This window comes from Antrostomus carolinensis, unplaced genomic scaffold, assembly GCF_000700745.2.
Source record: "Antrostomus carolinensis isolate BGI_N321 unplaced genomic scaffold, ASM70074v2 scaffold3711, whole genome shotgun sequence".
Taxonomy (NCBI): Eukaryota; Metazoa; Chordata; class Aves; order Caprimulgiformes; family Caprimulgidae; genus Antrostomus; species Antrostomus carolinensis.
The window spans coordinates 35,452-55,839 of record NW_010293311.1 but is presented as its reverse complement, the minus strand read 5'-3'; the positions used below and the strand labels follow the sequence as shown (position 1 = coordinate 55,839).

At 38.5% G+C, this 20,388-nt stretch overlaps 1 protein-coding gene across 1 annotated transcript in view; it reads right to left on the bottom strand.

The window, feature by feature from the left end:
- Positions 1-20,388, bottom strand: part of KIFAP3 (kinesin associated protein 3) — a 66,994-nt gene that overhangs the window by 15,030 nt on the left and 31,576 nt on the right. The window contains exons 16-19 of the mRNA XM_010177210.1: positions 20,328-20,388; positions 18,626-18,711; positions 9,596-9,785; positions 4,953-5,052 (exon numbers count right to left, since the gene is read on the bottom strand). Of these exons, the coding sequence (XP_010175512.1) occupies positions 4,953-5,052; positions 9,596-9,785; positions 18,626-18,711; positions 20,328-20,388 (437 nt within the window). The remainder of the gene's footprint in view (positions 1-4,952; positions 5,053-9,595; positions 9,786-18,625; positions 18,712-20,327) is intronic.

Genomic DNA, 20,388 nt, shown 5'->3' with positions numbered 1-20,388 from the left:
TGCTGAATGAAAAACATACCTTACGATCTGTTTGCATTCTGCTCCAAAGCTTTGAGGAAAACAAGAGATGGTGTTTATGTATTTTATCACCACTTCTGTGTACACTGTATTCTGAAATCGTTCTATTTATAGACATCATACACAACAGTACAACTCCACTAAGAATACAGTTCAGAAATAAGAGCTGTAAACTAAAGCTGCAAAACACACAACCCAGATTACTAGAAACAAAGCACTTCTCTTTCTAACAATGCCTTGGCTCCCTAAAGTGAGGGTGGCAGTATTAGAAAAATGCCAACTTTCCAGGTCTTCACTTAGGTGCTGCTTCTCCTTTATGCTGACAAGTACCAGAAACAACAATTAAGCCTGCTTGCTTCTGGGTACATCCAGAATAGCAAGCATGCAAACAAATCTACAAACTGAATTTAGGGCTAGATACTTTTGCAATTCCCTTCAAAGTTGTTCACGATTCAGGAACTGATCTTGCAAGTTAGCATTCTCAACTCTTGACAGCAGTCAGTACTCTAGGTTTCAAAGGAAAGTCCAAGAAACCCTGTGAAGGGAAGGCAGTGTCTTTGAAAAACGCAGCCTCTAAGATGCTCCACCTAACTTGCCAGATCTATAGATGTTCTCACTGCTAATACTATTGCTTCATGTTTCCCTCTTAAAAAATTTACAGGGGAAAAAAATCCCCTATGTGCTGACCCAGTGAGCGCGGATGCCTGTAAATACCTTAACTTTTTTAAACTCCTGTTTTACTCTTGACTTCAAAAAGGAACTTCCCTACCTGCCTAAGACTGTGCAGCAGGCTTAGGTACATTGGTGCAGTGTCTCCTGGGACAGGGACTCCACAGGAGATGGTGGTGATAGCCCTGCTGGGTTACAGCAAAGTCAACCACACCACTGATCACACATCTAGATACGGCTGCTGCTCCAACTCCCCTGAATTTTCCTGAATGCGTGTCCTGGATTTGCCAGGACAGAGTAAATTTTATTCTCAGTAATTAGAATAGCTGTGTTTTAGTTTCAGTGTAGGATTTGTTATGAGAAGAAGGTTGATAAAAGTACTAATGTTATTAGTTGCTGCTGGGGCTCAAGGCAATGGTGTTTGGCTGGTTCACAGCTGCATTAGGACTGGGAGGGAGAAGTGCAGTGAACAGCAAAACCAAAAACTGGCATTCGGATATGCCAATGAAATATTCCAGATCAAGTCATGTCATGTCAGTACATTAACGAGGGTTGACCAGAAGATGAGGGTATTCTCTCGGGGATCGCTCAGGCTCTCGCTCTTCCAGTGTTTTGGTTTCAGGACTGTCTCAGCTCCTGGATCACAGGCTGGCACAGGCCGGGCATTGGTCAGCAGGTGGCGAGCAGTTGCACTGTGCATTCCTCAATTGCATATTCTCTTATCACTGTTTTTTTCATTATAATTTTATTTTAATTAGTAAATAGTTTTTATCTCAACCCATGAGTTTTCTTGTCCTTTTCCTTCCAATTCTCTCCCCTACTCCCTGGGCGAGGCGGGGGGGAGGGTGAGAGAGCAGGCTGTGTTTGGCTGCAAGGTGCAAGCCAAAAGGGCGAATCCAACCAAACCACCACAATGTGACATGGTGGAACTGCAATGGCAGAGGTTACCCCAAACCTCTGTTAGAACTAGCATCCTACAGCCAAGGAAGCACATAGTTTTCACTATCTGCTCAATGCAGTATAACTGGTGTAACAATCTGACATATGGCAGCTGGTGTGGGCTAAGCTCCCTTGCACAGGTGTTATTAAATATTGCTTACAGCGAAAATTATCAAGGCAACTTGAGTTTGGTTGTGGTTCTTTAAAACCTCTCCTCATAGACCCACTTCTTTGGCTCCAGAAAGTAAGGCTGGTGTCAGAATACACTTAAGCCCTGGTAATGCACTGGGGACACCAACACTGGTACAACACCAGCTCAGCTCCTAAGCAACATGCAGGCACTAAAAAGGTGAGTCTTTCTGGCTGACTCGTTAAACTCTCCTGGAAGCAAGGGGAAGTCCTGATCCAGTCTGAGCATTGCATAGGAAATAATACCAAGAGAAATTAAAGAGGTAACATATCCTAGGTCTTCCTCATAGGAATGCAGAAAGGATAAGATTATTCAAAGTTAAGTAGCAAGAAGTCAGCTCATGGTTGTCACCTACCTCAAATTCCAAAGGGTGGTCTTAAATGACAGAAAAGACTCCTTCAGAACTCACCCCATTGCTTAACAAACAACTGCTATTATTACAGAAATTTAAAGCCTGGTATAAAAAGCCAAGGCCAGAAGACACAGGCACAACAAATAAATGGTATAACAAATTTTAAAAGTAGAACTAATGAAAAGACTAAAAATACGCACTTACTCATTACTGGGCCATCTCTCTTTGAACTCACAAAACATGTTACTGTTAACTGACTTGCTAGTTGTCTATGCAAATCATAACTCAGCTGCCTTTAAAAAAAGGTTTCTGAAAACATATTCAAATATTAATAATAGAAAAATGAGCCATTTTTATAACAAAAATCTTGATTTATTAAAAGCTGGAATTGGTTAAAAATAAATCCTTGACATAAGGTTCTTGTTAGCTTTAAACTGTAAGCATAAAAATACCCTAGAATTATGTTTTGGTATGGATGAAATGTACACTATATAACACATAAAAAGAGCTTTGACTCACTGCTATTATTTTTAATTAGGCTCTCTAGCACGTATGGTTTTACCTTCCAACACCAATTCAAATTTGGGAGAAGGGAGGGTCTGACTCTCCAAACTCATGGGACTGGCAATTCCGTGGCTCATGCCTTGGAGCACTAATGCATTTTACATTAGCTCTAAGCATCAGGAAATCCTGGCTTCTGGCGCCAAGGAGTTCAAAACGATAATGACACACATCTGAAAACTAGGATTCGCCGTTCGACTGCCAGTATCTATTCTATCAAACAATTCAGTCCTGCTCTGTTACAAATAGGACAGAACATTTGCAGCAGTCCATGCTGTTTTCAATTAGACTGTGTCTGGACTGCAGATAAATCCATGGAGCAATCATATTGAAAAAAGCCTTCCTAGAAAACAGAATTCTAGTGAGAAATTTGAATATTTACAGAGGCTATCAACAACAGGCAATTACCAAGTTTGTCGTTAGCCAAACTGCAGTTTCTGTCTGTTCTCTTTCTTGAGGTGAGCCACCAAAATGCCTTGAGACATTACAAAGTAATTCTACAAATAGTTAATTTAACTAGGTACACACCAGATGTATTTTGCTACTCACTTGAGTTGGAATACAACCAGATTAAAAAGCAGTTTACTAACATAGCTCCCCGAGAAGGAATTGAAATTTGAGGTTGAGTGATCTACTTTAACTTATACACACGGACACTCAAGATTTCTGCCCCCCCCTTCCCCCAGCTGAAAGCTTTCTGGCAAAACAAGAGCATCTTGACTGGAGTTATATCTAAGTTTATTGGAAACAAAGGAGTCCACCCTACGTACCTTTCCCAGCACCTCCACAGGGGCAGGAAGACTGTTGGGACCACATACCCATACAAAGTTCTGGTTAATACAGAAAGATGTCACCTCCTGGTTTATCTATTTTAAAGCTGGAGATGGTAACTCACACAGTAAGACTCCAAGAGTAGCACGTAGCTTACGCTTCCCTCAGTTTCACTATCACTTGCATGCTCCAAAATGAAGGTTGTGTATTTGGAAATGATCAGTGCCAGTATCTCCTTCCCAAACACAAGCTCTGCGCAAAGGGCTACACACTGGTCTGAACTTGATCCTTACTGGGTATAAACACTTCCTTTTTTCAAGGGGACTCATCTCTTAAGTCCTACTTTTTTTCCTGATCTAAGCATTTTAGTTGTTTTAGTTTGTTCTTAAAAGTGTCGCCACCATTTCACCCTTGCTGAACATTCAGCTTTCTGGTTCATCACAGGTAGAATAAACAAACAAGTGTAACCTTCCACCACCCTTTAACAATTACAAGAAGCCAAAGTAAGGGAGAAAAGTCCTTTTTGCTTCAGCTGTACAGACTGTGAATTACTCACATTTTACAATGGTGACTAAAGTTCTAAGTGGTGAAAATAACATTCTTCCTTTGAAAAGAAACAACTTCAACCACAGGGCTGGGCATGTCAAGATAGCATCCTGTTAAAGTGAATTCTCTACCTTGACTGTAAAGTGATGGAAATATTTCTTGCTAATGAGTGTACATAATTCATGCTCTATAAAAGGCATTTCCTAAATACTACAGGATCTATGAAGATTTCATTCTTTGAAATGAGTCTTTTCTATTTTGAACTCGTGGGAGAACTCTACTCAGAAATTCAAACTGGAACAGCTTGCTAACATTCAGAGAAGCAGAGGTCATCAACCAGAAGGAGAATTCAAAGAAACATCTCCCAAAAGCCAGGCTGACATCTATTGCTCATCTTGCAAATTTTCAAAGTGCCATCACTAATCTAACCTAGAATACTTTGGGAAGACTTAGGTTAAGGAAAAAAACAACAACCAACCAACCAAAAAAACCCCCCAAAACCCAAACCCACAGAAATAGTTTGGGCAGCTGAGAACCTTAATTTTTAACAATTTAAGAATATTGGAAACAAAAGTCTTCTAGGTAATCAATATCTCAGGCCTCTCTTTAAATATTTCCCAACAACGTCTGAATAGTATTTGAGTAATGGTCATAACGTAGTTAGTTGTGTGTTCTAGTTTTACTTTGCTGTTCTACAGCTTTTGGAAAGCTATGATGTATTACAACACACGTTAATATGTTATAAGAAACAGGTCATTCAGAAGACAGATTAGAACTGCTTTTTCAGCGTAAACCATTCCCATTGCTAAGAGGGCAAAAATTGTTGAACACCACAAAGAAAGCCCTGTAAAGAAACTCAAATAGTCGGTTTTGGATTATATGCATTCTTTACAGACAGCAATTTACCTGCTAGAGAAGGGATGCTGCCCAACAAAGTCGCCATTCTGAAGATGGTAATCGCTGAAGAAATCTGGACTCACCGCTCCATCGGGGGCTATGAGGCCATCTATAAAAACAAGAAAGATAACACGACTGTATGAAGGAGCACGACTTCAGGGCAAATGGGCAACACAACCTGTGCTGGTTTGTCTCAGGAATTCATTAGCAACTTGCAGTATTTCTGGGAGGAACATCAAGCAACAATAACACTGAAAACCAGCAACTTCAATCACAAAAAAGCCTCACTGGGACTCCAAGTAGTTCAGCCTACTGCTCTGAAAAAAGCTGTATCTAAGAAATATTCTCTTACCCTTTCTTCCTCAGGCTTGTAAAGGTTATATCAAGTCCCATCTTGTCTGCCCCATCATGAAAGTGAGCCCAGAGAAAAAGTAGTGAGAAGGGTCAAACATTAATCTGGGCCAGCAGCGTAAGAACAGAAAAGCAGCAAAGGTCTTAATTGTTCAGACTCTACCCTTCACCACCATACCTGCTAAAACTGGTTCAGAAAAACAGGAAAGCAACTTCAAATGTAATTCTTTCATGATACTTTATTGTCTTCTAGTGATTTCCTAAAAGGGTGGTTTTTTCACATGACATCCTCTCAAGAACATAGGTTATAGGTTTCTTTTGCTTCCTTTACATTAAAACACTGGCATGTGAAGATGCAAACATTTGTAAAGCCAGTAGTGTTCCTTAAAGGTTTCACAGTCTCTGCTTGCTGTACAAGGAAGAGAAGAAAATCAGGGGCTAATATTTTCCCTCTGTTACACCAGTGTAAATCCAGAGTCTCTTTGAAGTAAAGTCAGTGAACTGATCCCAGCTGAATGAGAGCTCAGCTTAACTCTTTCCTGTTCCCATTCACAAAACACATTTCTTGTTAATATTAAGGGCACAGTTCTTACTTGGTAATTAGTATTAGGCTCTAATCAGATAAAACGAGCCATTTCATTAAAACAGACCCTACATCAGTTCATCCCCATTACTGTATGAAAACAACCCCAGACTTGCAGCACAGAAAGCATCTCAATAAAAACAGGGCAGAAACAGGTACATTCAGACTGATACTTTAATAGTATAACAGACGAGAGAGAGAGATTCCTAATGACTAGGAAGTTACAAATGCCATACCACTTTAAAGAAAGAGAGATAAGATCCAAGGAGTCACAGGCCACTTGGCTTAACCTCTGTGGTTTCAAAACTACTAAAACTGCCTGTGCAGGAAGCAGTGGAAAGTTACTTACAGACAAAAGGGCTTAGAGATGATGACTCAGGCATTCAAACAAATCTCCCTGTGCTTTATGAATTTACCTGATGTTTTTTTGAAGATAATATAGTGACAAATGATAAAAGGAATAGAACTGACACATCTAGATTTTTAACAGGCATTTGATGAGGTGTTACAGAGATTCATTTAGAAGATAATACCTCATGGGAAAGTGACTGAATACAACGCAACAGATTGTAAATGAAAAATGCTAGCCATGATCAGAGCACATTTTAGCAGAATAAGATAGCTGTACATGGCTATATTCTAATTGTATACATGTGTATACAGTATGTGAAAGAGTATTACTTGACAAGCAAATAATCTGGCACAGATCGATATTACTGTCTTTCAGCATGTTCAGCCAGACATGAGTGTTCTGTGTTATCAAATGGATGCAAAATGACCAAAGAACAGGAAGGAAAGTTGAAATTACTAGTACTAACACTTGTACCAAGTTGTCTTATCTCACCACTTATTCTGTATTTTTTCACAGAAAAGAAATGAAGAGGAACATTAGCACTTTTATACCCGCAGCACTTCAGATCAAAACCAATCAATTTAAATGACTATGTATTTTAGTTAGGTTTGGTTAAAACTTATTTGAAAGCAGAGACTTGAAAACAACATCTATCTGTATATTAATAAAGTAAGCACCACATTTTAACTTGGAGGTTAGAGCTGCCACTACTTAAAGTGTCTTCAATCAAGAGTGCTAACATTCAAACCAAAACACTCAGCGTTATGGCTCACATGAATTTATAGGAAAATGAAAGCACATGGGTAGCATCAGCTACATGTAATATCATTACACAGTTAAAGGACATCTGTTGTTATGTACATTTCAACATAAATTAGGGTTATGCACTTTCAGAGCACAAGAGACACCGTCTCTCTTCAGAGATTCTACCAAGTTTTTGATGTAGGTTTAAATTACTGTGCAAGAGAGATGTTGGTATATCACTGCAATAAGGATCTCGTCTTGACATCGGTGAACTTCAGGACTAGTATGGTTGAGGGGGAACTTGTACTGAGCACCAGCCATCAGTGCAGATCAGTTCTAAAATTATCACACTGAAATACAAACATTTAATTTCTGACTGCATAAAGATTTGTATTTTTGTTATTTTTTGACTAAGTAATGCTCTGTCCTTCAGAAACCCAAATGCCAACTCCAACTGGTACAATAACCCATAGCGTTTTCAAAGGAATGTCATGTCCCCTCTGGCCACGTCTCAAACATATGAACAGAGCAGACTTCAGAAGCACACCATTACTGGCACTTGTTGGAGGGAATCTGCAAAGTGAATCTGTATTTTTAATATAATCACCTACTCTTTTACTTTTAAAAACAAAAGTACTTTTCAAACATCTGTAGAACACATCATTGGAAATCTGCCTCCCCTTCCTGGTCAAATATCAATTCCAACACAAAAATCTTTGTTCAAATAACATTAAGGCTGCAACATAAGTGATTAAAAGTCAGGAAGATCAGTGTTACTGGTGCCACTTCATCTCTAGCTCACGCTATTGGGAAAAAAAAAAGTGCCCTATGGAATAAGTAAAGGTTTGTTATTAAGACCTGTAAAGGGGACACCACAACAGGCATGCTGGCACATCTATAACTTAGGAAGCCCAAAGGAGTCTTGATGTAATAAAAGACCTTGGTACTGTACAACACAAGGCTCACACTGCTAACCTGATAGATGTAGTAGAGCAAGATAAACCTACAACAGGATTCAAAAGGGAAAAAACATACCACTAAAGGCAAGGGTCTGTGGCTGACACATGTATCAAAAGCAGAAGAAAAGAATCCTCAAGTTCTGATATCCTTTGAGAATTATTTCTGAAATGCTACTGAGATCTTGCACAATTATTTTCTCACAGCAACTAGAAGTAAAGCTTGTGGGTTTTAGTGGTTTTGTTTTTCTTATTACTGTTCCTGCAAATTCACCCAGAGTCAGAGTTTTGTGACTCATGCTTCATAGCAAAGGACTGGACACTTATGTGGAAAATAAAAAACCACAGACTCAAACCCAGCAATTAAAATAATACATGCACACACAGTCATCCAGGAGTTTGAAAAGGATATAAAACCACAAGTTTGAGAGCATAAGCAAACTCCTAATTATTAAAAGCTATGAAGACATTTATCCGGTGGGCAAATTATTTCATGATTGTCTCCTGCAGAGTTTTTTGAACCTTCCTCTGAAACAGCTGGCAGGAGGATACTGGACTAGATACATCAGTGTCTCAATCCAGTATGGTAACTTTTATGTTCTTAATAACTACAAAATCTTTATGGAAGGAGAGAGACAGAGCAGATTCCACTTGGGATCCCCCAGGACTGTGCCATTATGCACTACTGATAGGATTAAGCAAAATAATGAGAAATTACTTTTTTCTTCAGAAAATGTGTTCAGGTTAATCTCAAATAAGGACATGACTCCTCTTATTTTTTTTTAAAAAAAACCTAACTCCTTCAAATTGTCAAGCAATAAAACTTTTTAATACAAGGAACTAAAAAAAAAAGTGTGAAGACATTCACATGCTCCTCTACATACACAACAGCAAAAGTCATATAACCAGGTTAGGTGAAAGTCACAGAATAATTGCTTCTGCTGAGGGTTAATCTCAAATAAGGACATGACTCCTCTTAAGATTATTTTTTTTAAAAAAAACCTAACTCCTTCAAATTGTCAAGCAATAAAACTTTTTAATACAAGGAACTAAAAAAAAAAGTGTGAAGACATTCACATGCTCCTCTACATACACAACAGCAAAAGTCATATAACCAGGTTAGGTGAAAGTCACAGAATAATTGCTTCTGCTGAGGAACCTACAAGTTTGATGTGGCTCAATTGAAGTCTTTCATCAAGATCCACAATAAGAATTCTATTAAAGAACTAACACACAAAGGCAGAACAAAATTCAGCATCAAATCACACAGCTGTGAATTTATGAGGGATGAGAAAAGCTTTGGGTTTGCAAATCAAACAAGCTATGGACATAGAAATAGTTGCGAAGAACAAGGCTGGGCCACCTTTTCTCAAATCAACCATCCTCCATTAGCTCTCCAAGATAAGCCTACTCATATTTCTGAAGACTTGTAACACTTCTTAAGGTCACAGATATACACCACTCAATATGTCACCAACATTCTAGTAAGGACAAGCCCATCCCTGGCTACAGCATGCATCAGTGCTGCTCCCAGTTTCCAGACACAAAAGGGTAACTGTCCTGCTGGTTGGATTCAACAGATTCTCTCTACGGCCCCAGGTCAAGCTCCGGTTCCAAACACAGAAGTAGCAATCCCTGTCCTGAACACTAATATATGCTGCCTTACCTGCATTGTAGTAGAGGTCAGGTCTTTCCAGAATATCCCCATCATGGATGTAGGGCTCAATACGATCATCTCCATACAGATACTGCTCACTGTCATCCATCTGCCGACTCTCCACCATCTCCAGCCACTGAGAGTTGTGCCATCGAAATTTCTCGCTCTGGATTTTTTTAGCCCATTCCTCATCATATTCCTGTTGAAAATCACCACACAATATTTTAGGATGAGGTACAGACAAAGCTGTTTGGTTTAACAGGAAATGGCAGAGGAATTTAACATCAGCAAAAGATGTGAGTTTCAGGGTTTAGTGACTTAAATCCTCTCTTCAGTTTGTAGAGCACTTTGAGCAAACAAGGGAATGACTTTGCAAGAACTAGGCATGATTCTGGTTTTGTACATGTAGCAGGACAATCTTCCCTTTATAGTTCGTAACTGTAAATGATCCAGAAAAACTTCTGCTTTGAGCAAGGAAGTTCCATCATCAGTCTTCTCATTTGGTTTATCAAGAAGAGTCAATTAGTGCCTATTTCCAGGTGGATTTCAGTAAGTAATTACTAACACTGGCCAAATATCCTGTATGGCCTCATTAGATGAGCATTTACTAGGACAACTAGTTACTAGAAAATACAACAAAAAAAAGGTTGTGATAAAACAAATCTTTATTTTGTTTCATGAGATCAAGTAAGACAGGATTTAATATTCAATTCTTGACAAATTTTATAATGGCTTTTTATGTTTAATATTGAATACCCACAAAAGTGGTGCACAATATTTGTAATAGAGAGGATATGGGAATCTAAGATATAAAACTAAAACGTGAGAGGAACTTCTCCAGAAAGCCGAGGAAAACAGGATATAGGTTCCAGCTGCTATGGAAACAAAATGTAGGCATGAAATTTCAGTCTGGATTACAGCCTGATTGCACTCAAGTGATGTGATATTCAATATAAAGGAGCATCAGAAGGAAATGACATAGCCTATGGTCACTGCAATCAGCTGTTTAGAAGGCTCCTCTAAACAAACAGGACTATGTGGGCTGTTGATTACCATGGAGGGATCACAGACCTGTGGATAATACTCAGTTTCTCAATACGACTGGAAAGATAGGGCACAGCTAACTATAGGAAACTCATCAACATCTGACATCTGCAGATGTTATCAATCTGGGAAGATTCACAAATAATGCACCACGGTCAGTACTTTTTAAATCAAAGGATTGTGTGGAACAAGAATAACATTCAAAACCAAAGTATTTCTGTTGGTGGGAAGAAATATACTTGTGAAACGGGTCCCACTTCACTGTCTTCTAACCTAAATACAAAGGAGAGAAAAACTGAAAATCATTTCTTAACTCTCACATTGGTTAGCACATGATCTAGACAGACTTTCCTTGGAGATCTAGCTGGAGTAGTTTAAGGTTTTTAAAATCTGTTTTATTTAGCCCTGAAGGGGATAAGAGTGTTCACACAATTAGTGACAATGCCTTGGCTGCGGAAGTGGTAATTTCTTAAACTGCTCCAGCTAGACATGCAAAAGTAGATCTGTCTATAACTGGAGGTCAAAAAACAGCAGTGAAGACAGAATAAGTTGGCTTAGCAGCTCAGTTTTAACCTCTGAAACCCCTACAGATTGAACTTGAGCTTTTGAACTGACTTAGTATTCAACCTCCCTTGTCTTCACTGCTATTAACATGACATAGGTAACACACTCTACTCCGTGCCTTTTCCACCCTTCTGACTGGTGGATAACACAAAAACCAGCTGGCCCTGACGTTCTGGCAGAGGCTTCTCTGACATTGTTAACCAGGACCTAGAGCATCCAAGATTTCATGGGGAAGCATGTTGTGTTGTGTGACCACAAACCCTTTATTCTATGGCAGTGGCTTTTCAAACTTCGCTTTACCTGGAGAAATTGAAGTTTGTTTCTCTTGGCTTAAAGCAGAATGTAAACTCCCTTTTGATGGAACATCCATGCAAGTACCTGCAGATTTGGGACTCTGATCAGACTGTGGCATTATTCTGAATTTCTCAGATTTCACCTCTGATCAACACTAATTATTAGATGTTTCTGATTACCCTCTGCATCATCCTAGCACATAAATGGTCCTGTTCAAAACCTGGTCTCCTGTATAACTTCCATACACAGAGCAGGTATCACCTGTGGGATCTGTAGATATTCTCAGTGCCTAGTGGCCTCAAATAAAATTCCAGGTTTCTGTCAGCCATACAATAATTCAGTAACCTTAGGGAGGGAGAAAGAAAAAAGGAAAAAAAAAACCCAAAACACCAGAAAACAACAAACCCAAACCTATGCCTCATGCTATTTGGAAAAAGAACATCTCATGCTATTTCTGCCTCTTGATCTTTTCCCCTGACTTCCACTCTCAATTAAAAAGAAAGGCTAGAAATAACAGTGCAAAACAAGAGTTTTCCTGGAAAAAGCAAGCTCATCACTGAGATTTATAAAATGGCCCATTTCAATGATGACATCTGACCAGCATCTTGAAAACATCTCCTTTGCTGCATCTGCCAAAGCTAAACTGTGGGCTATCTATGACGTCAGCCTCCAGCAGTTGTGAATTACTTACAAGCTTCAGAGAAACACCTTGTAACTGCCAGAAATCATACTGCAGTCTTAAGAAAACTATTCCCAGAAATCATGATTGCAAAGAAGTGGGGGGGAAAATAAACAAATTTAACAAACAGCAAATTAGACTAATCTGTTGGAAAGCTGAATCCCTTTTCTATCACCTTGTTTACCTTTAAGAGGTCTCAAAAGCAGAAAGGCCAGCAGCTAAATTACCTAATACACATTTACTGTAAATGCACTTTGAAAACATTTTAATCTTCCCAAAGTTACAATCCCAAATGGATCCCACTTGCTTGACATTGCTGCTCCGTTTCACACCACTGTCTCAACAGGCTCAAAGTCTGTCATATGAATTTCTTCTATCCTTCTAAAAAAAAAAATCGGTTAACATTTCCCAGACTAACTGATTTTTTTTTCTTTAGACAATGACAACAGGGCTGAATAGCCCTATGTATTCTACATTTCCCATCTTGTACTATGAGGCTTAAAACTCCCAGATATTTTACCTCAATCATTCACCTAAGGTTTGGAAAACAGGATTAGCAATTGACTGGCAAATCAGCAGCTACAAGATTGAGCATATTTGCACATTACTTAAAAATCCCAAGTTATCCGTTCAAGCAGTTTGGCTACTTTATTACATTTGTAACACACATTTCACTATGAATGAGCAACAAGAACAAAGAAGTGACTGACGCAGAATCAGATCAATGATCAGTTTTGTCAAGAGTTTCATTCTGGCAGCAATCCTAGAAAAGGATTATTTCCAATAATCTAGAACGATTTACATAACCTCAGCACAAAAAAGTTCATTTAAGTACTGCTAGATCAGGAACATGTCTGTAGATTTTCCACAGAAATGTGCAGAAACACCACTGGGTGAATGATTAATGGAATAACATCAGAATGGAAGAAAAGCTGTAAATGTGGGACTACAGCCAAAAGGCACAAAGAAACCAAATTAAAGAAGTTTAGAGCAAAACAATTCCCTAAAACACAGTAAGTCTTCCAGTAATTATATTTTGAGCTATTAAAAACTTTTTTTTTTTTGAATTTTGTGGGAGTTTTTTGGGTTTTGGTTTTTAAACACATGAAGCACACCTTCTTTATGAAGGAATTCCCGCAAAAACCAAACCAGAGAAGTAAACATCATGGAGATACAAATATAGCTTTGTGTCCTCCACTCCTTTTAAATGTTAGGCTATTAGAAAAATCATTGGGTGGGGGAATAAGAAGGTGGCCAGATTGTGCCTATTCTTTAGCCTCCTGCCCCCCCCGAAATATTGCATGTCCAGAAACATAAAAGGAAGAATTCTGAAGGTTGATTTTATTCTCTTTGGAGCTCCCTTACATCACTGTTCTTAACATTCGGTTTCCATAAATCCTGAAGTGTCATAGAAGATGTATGGTTCGACTCTGAGAGGAATGTGCCATCCTTTTTGAAGTTCTACTTCCAACTTTGTTTACTACTGAACCATTGAAATATTATGAAGCGTTAACTGGCCTATTATCAGAGCGTGTCTGTTCCCTATCAGGGGTCCCCTTTGTCACTGGCTTCCGTCACACCTTGTATCTGATTAACACACTATAGGATAACACAGAGCTACACAGATCTGCTTTGTGTTCTCTCACAGCTGATGAAAAACAGATTTTCCTTTTCACTTTAATGTGGTTGCCCTTTAATTGGGTCTGTAATAGGGTTCATTTGATGTGATTCCTCATACTAAAGTAAAGCTGCCATACAGTAAGTAGAATGTTCATTATGTTCGTGGCTGTACTTGGTGATATGTTACATTTCTTCATTATTTAACCATCCTTAAAACACACAGTTTATAGAAAAGGTTAAAGTAACCATTTATTAAGAAAGAAAAGACTTATCTTGTCTAGCTATTCAGAAGTTAAGCACATCATTTGAACAATGTGCCTCTATAAACCAAGGAGAGAAACAGATGTTATGGATCACCTTCTGCAGGTGTCTATGACACCTACCTTAGGGTAAGTACCAGTGGAGGGCAATTCCTTCACAGACCAAAAAAAATCCTTCTACTGCTTACACCTGTGCAATCCACAGTGAATTCTTCACAGTCAGGTTCATCACTAAATATATTCTGATGAAAAGCTAATAGAAACCCATGATACAAAACTAATGGCAAGGCAGAGAAGAGTGAATGTTCATGCTTCTTAAATTTAGGTGCCTACAAAAAATGTACACTGCTCATAGCGTTCCTTTATTGTCAACAGCTAAAGAGAGAAACTTCTTTGTTTCCTTTGGGGGAATGGAAGGTATCCCACTGGCAAACTGTTATAAAAGTAACAGAGGTCAGTAGTTTGGCTCACCTTCACCTTAAACTCCAAAGAGCAAGCACCATTGCTAGAAGGAAGTCTGTCCAAGACAGGTTTATGTGAAGACAAAAACAATAAGGACATGCCTGCCCCATTTAATGCTGCCTGCAGTGTGGTTATTCTTCTAGTCCAGGTAGAGACCTCCCTGCTGGGTGCAAGCTCTTTGGTACAAAAAGCTACCAGCACCAAAGCAGGCTGATTGCAAATTTAACAATGCAGAAGGTGATCAGTAAAAACACACCAACAGTTCAGCCTGCCACCCCACACCCTAGCTGCTCTTCTGCCCACCTCTCTGTATTCATGACTGTTAGAGGCTAACAGGGGAACCAGAGGCACCCCAGAAAGGGGCAGTCTTGACAAGTGAAGGGAGAACCTTTTTCCCTGGAGTGACTACAGCACTCTTCACAGAAAGAGGACACCAAGCTGGAGTCAAAGGTTATCTATTTTCAGAATATGCTGCCTATTCAAATGAAGTCCACACCAAATCCCTGTAGTCTGCTCTTCCTTGATTCTAAGAGAACTGGCCAACATCTTGCACAGCTGGCCCCAAATCCCAGAGCACTGAACATTCACATCACATTCCTGCTTCTTTTGTGAAATTCCAGCATTCCCAACATGGAGGATTTGTGTCAGGGCACTTAGCTAACAAGGAAAGTTGCAAGCCATTCATTAACACAGCTTTCCATATTAGGTAAACATTTTTGGCATTCATTACAAATACCTGGGGTGAAGAATGAGAGCTTGAAATACACCTTAGGCACGAGACCCTTCCTAAATCACAGGGACAATGATGTAGCTATCTAGAAGATGTTTTACTTCTGCAGGAAGCATAACGATCCACTCTTGATCATAAGAGAAACAAGATGGTACAACAGGCCTGGATTCAAAGCTGGAAAAACACTGAATAGGAAAGCAAGGGGAAATCTGGGAGGAGGAAGGCTCAGACTACACAGTCCAAGGATCTAGTCATGGTTAATTAAATAGCCTTTGAATAAATGAGAAAAATCATTTAACTGCAATAAGACTGAGCTAGGAGCAGAAACAGAAATCTGAGAGATTAATAACCACCTCGGCTCTTGATGACATTGTCCAAGGTGAACACAGCAAAACCATCTCGAGTAAGCTGAAGTTTCTTTCCACAAGCTTTCAGTTGCAGGTGTCCAGGCATTGAGGCAGAGGAAAAGGCAGCTTCATTCGCCTGAGACTCCTGCACCAGCTGTTGATTCCAAGCTTTCAGCTGAGCCATAAGACCTGTCCTACTTTAGGTGTACTAGTACACTACATTAAACTAGCTGCTTGGTGTCAAGACTCAGCAGATGACACAAGACTGAGGCATTTCTAAATTACCATCACAGACTTTCATTTTGACTAAAGTGATGTCTTGCACTTACCAGTGCAAAGCTGAGAGTCCCAGTACATATTATTCTAAAGCAGCACATCTGTTTCAGTTCATCAATGGCAGAGTCCAGCCAAGCTATATTAAACAAATCATCACTAGTGTAATATTTCCATAATTTCTGTGACAATTACTTTACTACAGAAAGCATATCTCCCCTAAGGCTTATAAGGCATCTGATTTTCTTCAGTGTTATTTCAATCACACTATATAGAGCTTATTGATGAGTGAAAGAAGCATTTGTCTCTCTGAGAAGAAATTACTTTCAAATCTCTGCTCTCCAACATTTAGTTTCTGATTTCCATCATCAGAGGAACTAATCCTGTCAGTATGCATGGAACAACAAGACTGAAAACTTCAGTTTTTCTTGTTGTGGATTTAGCACAGATGAGAAGTTTCACCAATCTTGGAGACTCTGTCTGTTCAGACACCTCAGAAGGTACTGGTTGTGTAAAACTGCCACACAACCAAACACCTCAGTGTTTACAGGCTGCTTTACCATATACTCTGGGCTGAATGACAAAACGCATATCAAGATCTGAGGTTTGGTAACTTACTGTTTCATATTTTCTTCCATCACCATCTAGAATGTGTTGCCTTTTTTGTTTGTGATTTTTGGTGCTGGTAGAAAAAAATGCAACCAGCTTACAACATAGCCAAGAAAGCAATCAACTAGCAGTTCTCTCTTCCAGAAAAGAGGGCATATTGTGCCTCCTGTTTCCCCACAGGGGCATGGTGTTAGTTATGGTTTATGCAATTTACAACCCAACAGCTAGACAATAAAGCTAAAAAGACCTTCTCAGAAAGGGAACTCGCCTAACTTATTAGTGAACACTATTCTAGGTGTGTCACTGCTCCATAACCAGAGGAAAAAAAAATTACCACCACACAAGCTACTCTCAGTATTTGCTTGATATCTTCTCTTCTTCCCCCAGTAACAGCAGTATCACATAATTTCCTCCCTTTATTCTTCCTCAAGGCCCCTGAAGTCCCGTCCAGTGCATCTTGCAAGTTGAGAAGCCTTTCCCATCCCTTACCATAGCACTCCTCATTTACTCATGGCTAGCAAAGATTACCTCTTCTTTGAAAGGGAAAAAAGCCAACTACATTTTACTCATGTTAATATTGAATATGAAGCTATGTCTTAACGTATTTATTCTTCTATAGTCTATAAAATAAGTGTTGCTTAATAATATTAGTAAAATAATTTTTCAGTAACTAGATACTACTCTGTAGCATGTTGTAAAGCTCCCTCATATGAACAAATCAATGCCTGAGACACTTAGAAATTGCCACAAGACAAAGCAAACATTGGAAGCACTCAGATTGTCTGTCCTCACCCAGAAGATAAAAATCTTTCTGCTGTTTCCACTGGAGGTGGCCCTGGAAATAACTGATCTTGGTAAGCTAAACATAATGCCCATCATAAAACACCAAGTGCAAATTCACCTTAGTTGAAATCTTGCCCTTAATGAATGTTAATGGCAACTCTGCCACTAACTAGTGTAGCACGATTTTCATTCCATACCTTCATGAAGCAAAAACAGAACCAGATAAAAAGAGTTTCAACACAGAAAATGCTGTGTCACTACTTTAAGAATAATATTAAATTAGAAGGCATTATTAATAAGTAAACCAGAAAAAGACAAACTAGACTATAGTACTGTGCAGAGTAAGTTAGGTTTTACATTATATTTAATGTTTCAGAGAACAAGCTGCAATAAGTGTAATTTAACTAAAGAAGAAACTCAGGAAAAGCATTAAGGTAGTCAAAGACATTACTCCTGACTCATAGTTCAGATCTCTTTGGCTATAAGATTTAACTTCACGATAGCTACTCCAAATCCAAAAGGATGTACCATCTGTACAATCCTAAGACACTACAAAATACTAAAATACCTTTGTCAATAGAAGTCAAGTCAATTAAACAGGCCAGGCGGAATTTTAACAATGAAACAACTTTTAAGTGGAATCTGTTTCACAATGTCTTTACTTCAATGAAGAACACCCTAGGAAATATTAATGTTTCTAGAGTTAAGGATCCCCAGAAGCAGATTATACATGCTATAAGAGATGATCAAGTAAGAGCACTTCATAATTTAGGATTCTTTATTTTTTCCAAGTCAGTAGTTTAATTCAAAACAACTGTCCCAAAAGTTTATTGTGATCAATGGACATTTGGACAAACTAAGTCATGTAGCTAAAGGAAACTTATTCAAGAGTTGAAGACAATATTAAGAAATTCAACGATGGCCCCCCAGAAGAAAACAACCAGCTTCAGGATCACTGCCCACATTTTCTTTTTGAAAGAAATATTGGTATCATGCAATGTAGAAAAGCTGAATAAAAGCTGCTGGGTAACAAGAGCCATTTGTTTGGAGAACTAAGACATAATGAAAGCTTAACATACTTATGTAATGTGATTCATTTATTTAAGTATAAAAGCACTCTTTAAAAGTGTCTGTAGTGCAAAGCTAACTAGTATGAATTTTCCAAGTACACATGCACTTCTTGGAAGTTTGGTACACAGCCTAGATTAATGACTATCATTGTCCCATGAAAATTGATCTTTTACTTAATGTGATAAGAAAGTTGCACATGAAAAATATTCTCAATTTGCAAGTTAACGCTACTTAGTTATTTTAGAATTATCTCCTGTAAAGAGGTTCTTGAAGGACAGATGATAAAAAAAAAATCAGACCTACCGCTATAATATCCAGAGTGTTGTCACAAACTTTGCGAATCTCAGCATTTTTATCATGCATCAGGTCTATAAGATACGCTGGAGCCTCTGGAAAGAAACTGTTAAGGATAAAAGCGCTTTTTTTTTCCCACCCCCCACAGCCCTGGGTTCTTCATTTCATTAAGAACTGTAGTCAGGCTATTTTCCCTCACACATGAAGTTCAGCAGTCTTCCCCTAACCACTGGTTTGTTTTGTTTTTTTTAAAATCACATGTTAATATACCCAAATACTCTTCAGAATTGCTGGAGAAAAATTACATACCCCTTACAAAGAAAATACATTTTCATCTGTAACAGGAAATCCATGCACCCAACGTGTTAACCCAAAAGGCACAGGTTCTGTGGAATGGCTTAATCTTTTGAGACTGTTACTTCTGTAATCTTTAGGGACTTTTCTTGTTTTAAAAAAAGATTTCCAATGTATTTGTCTCAAAAATACCGAAGATAGATAACCTATTGTGCAAACAACAGCATTAACACTAGTCTTGTTCAATTTGAGTGAAAAAAGCGTTGTTCAGATGTTGTTGCTTTATCATTACAGATACAAAGAGATGCTTTTTTTTTTTGCTTCTTTTTTTTTTTTTCAAAGCTAGCGCATTAACACTAGTCTTGTTCAATTTGAGTGAGAAAAGCGTTGTTCAGATGTTGTTGTTTTATCATTACAGATATAAAGAGATGCTTTTTTTTTTTTTGCTTCTTTTTTTTTTTTCAAAGCTAGTCACCTAAGAGTCCAAATAGGAGACAGAACAACCTAAACTGTTCCACAGAGCTTAAAGGCAAAAGGACATTAAGTAGTCTTTGTATTGTTAGCAAAGTAATCACTAATCTGCTATCCCTACAAGGGCTCCAATTCAACTTATTCTTCATGTTTCGATAAAATTTATCATTCAGTTAAGGCCCACAAAGACAGCTAGTGCCTCTTTCCACAGTTTTTGGATCATCTGACTTAGCTCAACATCAGCAGTGACTGAAAGAATAAGTAGTAAAGACTGAATAAGAGTTAAAAGCATCATACAAAAAAAATGAACAGATGCGCGACATGAAGAAACCGAAGAACAGATTCAGTCATCAACAGGAGGTGAAAAAAGGAGAAAGAAGAAAGCCAGGAACAGAAATCAAAGTCTCCACAGTAGGAAGAAGATGGGAGACTTATGCCAAACACAAAATTCAAAGAACAAATAGGTGGGTGGAAAAATGCAGAGCGGGCATTATTTATGTTGGCCAGACTGGTATAAGAAAGAATGCTATTGAAGTATTTTAATGCACATAACTTCAGACTATGCAGCATATATGTAAAATGGTGCAGTGCAAGGAGTTAGTCTATGCTCTAGATAAGATTTTCTATCGACTGTGATTTTGACTATGATTTGCAACACAAATTCATACAGTAATTCAGACTGGATAGGAACTAAGGGGTCATCTGGACCAGTGATCCCCCTCCTATGCCCCTCCCTGTTTCAAAGCAAACTAACTTTTAATCTTTACTATTAATCTTTCAGTCCCTCTACATGCCTAGGCAGCTTGGATTTTTTCTTCAGTTGAAATAAACCATTTACAAAGAAACCTCTGAGATCAGGAGGTTTATGCAACAGAAATATAGGCCAGACATCAGAGATGGCAAATTAAGTGATGTAACATTAGATGTTTTATCTTTAAAAAGATACGGGTTTCCTTGATAATGACATCTCTGGTGGCTTGGTGGAAGACCATCTGATAAAATACATA